This window comes from Protomyctophum bolini (genome assembly GCF_963924005.1).
Source record: "Protomyctophum bolini genome assembly, chromosome: 19".
Classification (NCBI taxonomy): Eukaryota; Metazoa; Chordata; class Actinopteri; order Myctophiformes; family Myctophidae; genus Protomyctophum; species Protomyctophum bolini.
The window spans coordinates 40,618,632-40,627,334 of record NC_137880.1 but is presented as its reverse complement, the minus strand read 5'-3'; the positions used below and the strand labels follow the sequence as shown (position 1 = coordinate 40,627,334).

Sequence of the window (8,703 nt, the reverse complement as noted above, 5' to 3'; positions counted from 1 at the left end):
TACCTGCGTGTTGTATTAACATCTTATTGTGTGTTAACTCTACAGAGTCTCTAACGGGTACCTGCGTGTTGTATTAAATCTTATTGTGTGTTAACTCTACAGAGTCTCTAACGGGTACCTGCGTGTCGGCCAAGCTCAGCCGTCTCATCTGGCTGTACCTGAACTCCGGCCAGCTGCTGTACCTGGAGGCGCTGAAGGGCTTCGTGCTGCTGGCGGCCAAAGCCAAGATGGCCGCCGCCACTTACCGCCTGAGCACCGAGCGCCGCTCCGCCGCGCTCAGCGGCATGTTCCCGCCGCCAGCGGCGCTACAGGGTAGATGACATCACCCCTCCCCCCCCCCGTGTGGCGGACACACAGAATGCAACACAGGGTAGCTAACCTGCCCATGGTTTGCCTGGCAACTAACTAACTATCTAACTAACCCACCCTAAGAACTTTCTTTTAATAACATTTGGACGCTTGTCTGGGAAAAATAGTTAAAATAGTTTTATTTATATATATACGTGTTTTAACTCTGAGAATGTACAAATGTTTCTGAGAAGTATTTCTCTCAAAATGTAATTTTTTAGACTACGAATGTTACAAATCGATGAAGTTGATGCAGATTTGACTGATGTTAAAACGCTAGACGGAATAGGCATGTTGACGAGCTAAACAAAACATGTATATTTTAGTAAAATCTACGTTTTTAGACGAGAACCTCATTGGTAGATGCTGTTGTTTCATATAGATATTGCTTTGTAAATATGAATTTTGTAAATCACTTTTTAATCAAACCGAACAGTTTTTTTATCATATATTTTTTTAGCCTTTAGGTGATTTTGAATTGAAAACGATTGAAACAGAATCTGTTTTTAGCCCGCGAAGAATTTCACTGACATCTGATGCTGCCTGAATCATAACCACTGCATGTACAATATTATACCGTTTAAATCACAACCCTGGTGATGAATTGTTTTTATTTTTATTTTACAGTAATGGAGTATACATTCTATGAATGTTTGGAGCGTATCAATCATTGTGTACTGTACTGTACTGTACAGCATCTCAGGTGGTTTATCAATAAACCGCTTCAGTGAAATCAAATTGGTTTCTTTCTCAATTGACTTTATGTACAGTTGGACTGTAACTATCCATATGTTGATTGATTATATTGTTTCCATAGACACATACACAACACCTGGGGGTCTAATTAGAGTAATGTTAACTCCATAGACACATACGCGGGGGTCTATTAAAGTAATGTTAACTCCATAGACTCATACACAACACCTGGGGGTCTATTAAAGTAATGTTAACTCCATAGACACATACACAACACCTGGGGGTCTATTAAAGTAATGTTAACTCCATAGACACATACACAACACATGGGGGTCTATTAGAGTAATGTTAACTCCATAGACATATACACAATACCTGTAATATCTCTAATATAATAATATCTCTGAAGACAAAGTGGTTGATTTGAGGAAAGGAAGGAAATGAGACGAGGAAGTGTCCTTTAGTCCTCTGTATGAATGAAGTGATCAAATTACACACACACCCCGAAGACAGACAGACGGACTTATTGATTAGGCCAAGATAGACTGAAACATGACCCTCAATCTAGTCAGTTCTATGAAGGTCACAAAAACGTGCGTGTGTGCGTGGGTGTAACAGGAGCTGCTAATGGCCTCTAAGCGCCACATCAGACACAGGATGCTCTGGTCAATAATAGAACAGTATTGACCGGTTCAGTTCCTCCCCAAAACACACGCACGCACACACGCACGCACACACACACACACACACACACACACACACACACACACACACACACACACACACACACACACACACACACACACATTTAACATCTTCATTTGTATTCACATTTTACAAGAGATTTCTTGAATACAAACAATAGTGGATGCGCAAAGCCGCAAACTTGATAAAACTCTCCAAGTGCTTCAGATACAGATCACGGGTACAGAAAGCATCGCCTTCTCCATATATGGTCGACTGCCAATTATTGCACAGACACTGAACAGAATTTTGCCGATGCCTGATCGGCTCTCGGCTTATTGGGCATGGCTGCAATCTGCAGGCCCCTCACCACTGATTTATGGACATTACAGTCAATCTGCAGGCCCCTCACCACTGATTTATGGACATTACAGTCAATCTGCAGGCCCCTCACCACTGATTCATGGACATTACAGTCAATCTGCAGGCCCCTCACCACTGATTTATGGACATTACAGTCAATCTGCAGGCCCCTCACCACTGATTTATGGACATTACACTCAATCTGAAGGCCCCTCACCACTGATTTATGGACATTACAGTCAATCTGCAGGCCCCTCACCACTGATTTATGGACATTACAGTCAATCTGCAGGCCCCTCACCACTGATTTATGGACATTACAGTCAATCTGCAGGCCCCTCACCACTGATTTATGGACATTACCGAGGCTTCCAAATATGAACACAAGTAGCGATGGCAGTTACACTGGGTGTGTTTTAGATGTTAATACATCTAAAACAAGTTAGTTTAGGTTGAAAAAACTGCCACCAACTTGTGCGTGCTGTGTCAGGAGCTGTCGCATCTCGGTCATGCGCACACTCACACTCACACACACTCACACACTCTCTCTCTCTCTCTCACACACACACACACACACACACACACACACACAGATTTGAGTTAAAAACGTTCGCTCTGAAAGAATATATATAAAGATTTGCAACACATTTTCACGATGTTTAAAAAAATAGATCTATAGGCACCGCGCTACGAGCTTGTAGATCTGCTATTTTTCAACAGCTAAAGTACATAATGGTTAAAACACCAAAAGGGGTTCCTGAGTTGAATGGGCTGACCTTTGACCTGTAAGGTCTCCGAGGCTATATAGTTTTACCTTTGACCTGTGAGGTCGTCAAGGCTATAGTTTGACCTTTGACCTGTGAGGTCGTCACACGTGGATAAAACTGTCACTGCAAGTTTTTGTTGGTCATTTTTCTCGGCGTGTGGCTTCACTTCCTGTCACAACACCTTCACTTCCTGTGTGACTTGAAAGTTGAACTGTCAAAACTCTCTCTCTCTCTCTCTCTCACACACACACTTCCTGGTCCATTTGGTTCCACTTCTGTATTCTCTGACAGAGAGAAAACATCTCGACAGACACACTGTTCTGAATGCTTCTTATTTCACCTTCAGATCTCCCATATCTTTGTTTAATAATAATAATAATTAGTTCTGATTTCAAGCCTCTCGACTTAAAGGACACATGAGGAACTCTCTACACTGTCGTAAGTATCTATCTGTCTGCCTGCCTGCCTGCCTGCCTGCCTGCCTGCCTGCCTGCCTGCCTGCCCTGCCCTGCCTGCCTGCCTGCCTGCCTGCCTGCCTTGCCTGCCTGCCTGCCTGCCTGCCTGCCTGCCTGCCACTCTGCTTCGATCAAACGGTGATATTTGAACCTAATGGATTTGAGAGAGAGAGAGAGAGAGAGAGAGGGGTGGGAGAGGTATTATATGAATCTGCTTATGATCCTAGATGTCTATTTCTCTGTATGTGATGTATCACCATGTGTTGTTCGGCTTACTGTAAATCACTCTGGATTAAGAGTCTGATAAATGACTACACTGTTAATGTAATGTACTAGGAGTACAGTAGGAGAGTACAGTAGGAGTACAGTAAGCAGTAAACTGTACCCAGGGGGCAGACTGGGCTAGCGGACACGGTTCCGCTCTTTTCAAGAACCTCAACAAACCACAGGAAGTTGTTTTATCAAAGTGCTTTTATCTGTGTGTGTGTGTGTGTGTGTGTGTGTGTGTGTGTGTGTGTGTGTGTGTGTGTGTGTGTGCGCGCGCAAAATGCTTGCCGATGGAAATGAAGGAATGAAATCATTCAAGTTTTATTTATTCTCTAAATTCCACTGAGTAATGAAACTCATTCTCAGTGTCGTCGAGAACAATATCATAATTATAGAAACACATCAGAACAGGGCTGGGCAACTTTCACCATGGAGAGGAGCCACTATATTTCCACACTCGCCTCTGCATGTTGTAGTATTTCGATGGTTCTGTTATGACTTCTCCTCTGCATGCTGTAGTGTTTAGATGGTTCTGTTATGACTGCATGCTGTAGTGTTTAGATGGTTCTGTTATGACTTCTCCTCTGCATGCTGTAGTGTTTAGATGGTTCTGTTATGACTGCATGCTGTAGTGTTTAGATGGTTCTGTTATGACTTCTCCTCTGCATGCTGTAGTGTTTAGATGGTTCTGTTATGACTTCTCCTCTGCATGCTGTAGTGTTTAGATGGTTCTGTTATGACTTCTCCTCTGCATGCTGTAGTGTTTAGATGGTTCTGTTATGACTTCTCCTCTGCATGCTGTAGTGTTTAGATGGTTCTGTTATGACTTCTCCTCTGCATGCTGTAGTGTTTAGATGGTTCTGTTATGACTTCTCCTCTGCATGCTGTAGTGTTTAGATGGTTCTGTTATGACTTCTCCTCTGCATGCTGTAGTGTTTAGATGGTTCTGTTATGACTTCTCCTCTGCATGCTGTAGTGTTTAAATGGTTCTGTTATGACTGCATGTTGTAGTGTTTAGATGGTTCTGTTATGACTGCATGCTGTAGTGTTTAGATGGTTCTGTTATGACTGCATGTTGTAGTGTTTAGATGGTTCTGTTATTACTTCTCCTCTGCATGCTGCAGTGTTTAGATGGTTCTGTTATGACTTCTCCTCTGCATGCTGTAGTGTTTAGATGGTTCTGTTATGACTTCTCCTCTGCATGCTGTAGTGTTTAGATGGTTCTGTTATGACTTCTCCTCTGCATGTTGTAGTGTTTAGATGGTTCTGTTATGACTGCATGCTATAGTGTTTAGAAGATGGTTCTGTTATGACTTCTCCTCTGCATGCTGTAGTGTTTAGAAGATGGTTCTGTTATGACTGCATGCTATAGTGTTTAGAAGATGGTTCTGTTATGACTTATCCTCTGCATGCTGTAGTGTTTAGATGGTTCTGTTATGACTTCTCCTCTGCATGCTGTAGTGTTTAAATGGTTCTGTTATGACTGCATGTTGTAGTGTTTAGATGGTTCTGTTATGACTGCATGTTGTAGTGTTTAGAATAATAGATGGTTCTGTTATCTGTTATGACTTCTCCTCTGCATGCTGTAGTGTTTAGATGGTTCTGTTATGACTGCATGCTGTAGTGTTTAGATGGTTCTGTTATGACTTCTCCTCTGCATGCTGTAGTGTTTAAATGGTTCTGTTATGACTGCATGCTGTAGTGTTTAAATGGTTCTGTTATGACTGCATGTTGTAGTGTTTAGATGGTTCTGTTATGACTTCTCCTCTGCATGCTGTAGTGTTTAGATGGTTCTGTTATGACTGGTTGCTGTAGTGTTTAGATGGTTCTGTTATGACTTCTCCTCTGCATGCTGTAGTGTTTAGATGGTTCTGTTATGACTTCTCCTCTGCATGCTGTAGTGTTTAGATGGTTCTGTTATGACTGCATGCTGTAGTGTTTAGATGGTTCTGTTATGACTTCTCCTCTGCATGCTGTAGTGTTTAGATGGTTCTGTTATGACTTCTCCTCTGCATGTTGTAGTGTTTAGATGGTTCTGTTATGACTGCATGCTATAGTGTTTAGAAGATGGTTCTGTTATGACTTCTCCTCTGCATGCTGTAGTGTTTAGATGGTTCTGTTATGACTTCTCCTCTGCATGCTGTAGTGTTTAGATGGTTCTGTTATGACTGCATGCTGTAGTGTTTAGATGGTTCTGTTATGACTTCTCCTCTGCATGCTGTAGTGTTTAGATGGTTCTGTTATGACTTCTCCTCTGCATGCTGTAGTGTTTAGATGGTTCTGTTATGACTTCTCCTCTGCATGCTGTAGTGTTTAGATGGTTCTGTTATGACTTCTCCTCTGCATGTTGTAGTGTTTAGATGGTTCTGTTATGACTTCTCCTCTGCATGCTGTAGTGTTTAGATGGTTCTGTTATGACTTCTCCTCTGCATGCTGTAGTGTTTAGATGGTTCTGTTATGACTTCTCCTCTGCATGCTGTAGTGTTTAGATGGTTCTGTTATGACTTCTCCTCTGCATGCTGTAGTGTTTAAATGGTTCTGTTATGACTTCATGCTGTGGTGTTTAAATGGTTCTGTCATGACTTCATGCTGTAGGGCCATATATTACTGTCGTAGCAATTTTTTTTGCTATATTCAAATTGAAATTTGAAAATGCAATTTTTATTTTTTGCTGTTTTTGAATTGGAATCCTGAAAAGTAACATTTTGATGTAATTTCAAATGCCTTACAGCGGGTCATGTTTGCATGTTGTGGAATTGTAAACAGGTAGGGGGGGGGGGGGGGATATTGTGTTGTGTAATTCCAAAGGTTACGACATGTGAGTTCTGTAAAACTGCAGGACCGTGTGTGAGTGTGTGTGTGTGAGTGTGTGCGTGTGTGTGTGTGCGCGTGCGTGTGTGCCAGTGTGTTTCCTGCAGGGTCGTGCTATAACAGGAAGTGGGTGGTTGGCATCATTACAGGTCTGCTGTGTCCTGATAACGTGTGTGTGTGTGTGTGTGTGTGTGTGTGTGTGTACGTGTGCGTGTGCACGTGCACGTGTTGATAAACACACCAAAATCTGGACATACTTAGCATGTTGTGTGATTTCTAATCAGTTCTGGAGACATGGCTTATAGAGTAATTAATGTCTTGCAGAGAAACAGAGAGTTGAGGCTTGAAAGGCTCACTTCTGTTGAAATAAACGTTTCAAGTGTGTGTGTGTGTGTGTGTGTGTGTGTGTGTGTGTGTGTGTGTGTGTGTGTGTGTGTGTGTGTGTGTGTGTGCGTGCGTGCATGCGGGGATCAGACAAGTGGGGTGACTGTTTGGGTTGCCAGGTCTGGTGTTGTTGTGTTGTTGTTAAGCAAACAAAGAGCTCAGTGTCGTTTTAATTGAAGCATTTTGTGGCCAGTTGAGTTTTAACAATACGACAAACACTGTCCTAATTACACTGTGTGTCTACCTCTCTCTCTCTCTCTCTCTCTCTCTCCCCACACACTTCACAGTGATTAGAATGAAACAAAGACTAGCACACACAATCCCTTGTGTGCGTGCGTGGGTGCGTGCGTGCGTGTGTCCGTGCGTATGCGTCTGCGTATAATCTCTTTTTTTGGGTCACGTGACCTGAAAGGTTGAGTTAAAGAAGCTTTGTGGAATTCTTTCACTTCTTAAGATGTGTTTTTTATTCAGGATTGACTTCAACTGAGTCAGGACATGTTTCATGTTTATTCAGGACTCAACTGAGTCAGGACATGTTTCATGTTTATTCAGGATTGACTTCAACTGAGTCAGGACATGTTTCATGTTTATTCAGGACTCAACTGAGTCAGGACATGTTTCATGTTTATTCAGGACTCAACTGAGTCAGGACATGTTTCATGTTTACAGGTGTCAGTCAACAGGCCCGTCTAGAGTTTAAATGGACAGGTATCAGTCAACAGGCCCGCCTAGAGTTTAAATGGACAGGTATCAGTCAACAGGCCCGTCTAGCTTATTGAAACCGGGTACTGGATAAGCCCAAAGCTTATCGATACCGGGTACTCGATAAGCCCAAAGCTTATTGATACCGGGTACTCAATAGGCCCAAATCTTATTGATACCGGATAACTCCTTATAAACACTTACATAACACCCTGTTCATGTTCAAACAGCCCAAATAGCCTGGCAGCAGTCTCTCTCTCTCTCTCTCTCTCTCTCTCTCTCTCTCTCACACACACACACGGCTGACAGCAGGCAGGCACGCCTGTATAGTTTAGCTGAAATAACAGGTTCCAGCTGTGTGTTTGCGTGTGCGCGTGCGTGCGACTGTGTGCGTCTGTGTGTGCGTGTGCACATACATTTATGTCAAGTAGTTGCGATAACAGGATGAACTCGCAGCACAAAAATGTCCGTAAAACTGAGAGAAAACTTAGTTTGGAGGATTATTTCTCCACTTTTAACAACCTTTTTTTTGTTTATTTTTTCTTAAGGGCAATAAGGGTTTGTTGTGCGATAACAGCTAAACTTACATGTTTGTGCATTAGTGCTGCTGGGGTTGTGCAATAACAAGAAGTCATGTGTGTTTTGTTTTAGCTTGTATGTTGTTTTGTGACATAAGAGGCTAAATGTCATCAGATGGTCCGTGGCTCAGATGCTGAATAAATAGATAAATACATAATGGTCTTTTGGTGTGAAAAGGGTTGAAAACAACTGAATTAAGTTAACGTTGAATACTATATTATTCTAAACAGAACCCTCTACTTACTTTTACTTGAATTGAATACCATCATTTTTTGTGCTGCTCTACCCACGCACGCACGCGCGCGCGCACTGCAGCAGTGAGTGACGTCGACGCACGGAGTCAGCTAGGATCTATAGGCCCCGCCCCCTCGGGCCTCGACGCAGTGTGTGACGTCACATCCTTACAACGAGACAAGCCCGGTGTTGCCATGTCGGGATGTTATAAAGCAAAACCTCATTGGCCTCATTTTAACCCCCGATATGAAAATAGCAGATCTACAACTATACAAGTCAATACAAAACCTGCTACTTTGAGGACGAGACCATGCATTGACATTTGTCTTGTCTTTTGGGTGAAATTGAGCCCAGAAAATAACTAGTAGTAGTTAGTACTCACAATCCCTTTAATAAATAGCAGTGGAATTGCG

General features: G+C 42.5%; 1 protein-coding gene across 1 annotated transcript in view; it reads left to right on the top strand.

Annotated features, from left to right (window-relative positions):
• Positions 1-3,186: 3,186 nt before the first annotated feature.
• The window catches only part of cep85l (centrosomal protein 85L), a 49,495-nt gene continuing 43,978 nt past the window's right edge, over positions 3,187-8,703 (top strand). Inside the window, exon 1 of the mRNA XM_080791153.1 lies at positions 3,187-3,296. Within this exon, the coding sequence (XP_080647279.1) occupies positions 3,275-3,296 (22 nt within the window). The 5' untranslated portion in view covers positions 3,187-3,274. The remainder of the gene's footprint in view (positions 3,297-8,703) is intronic.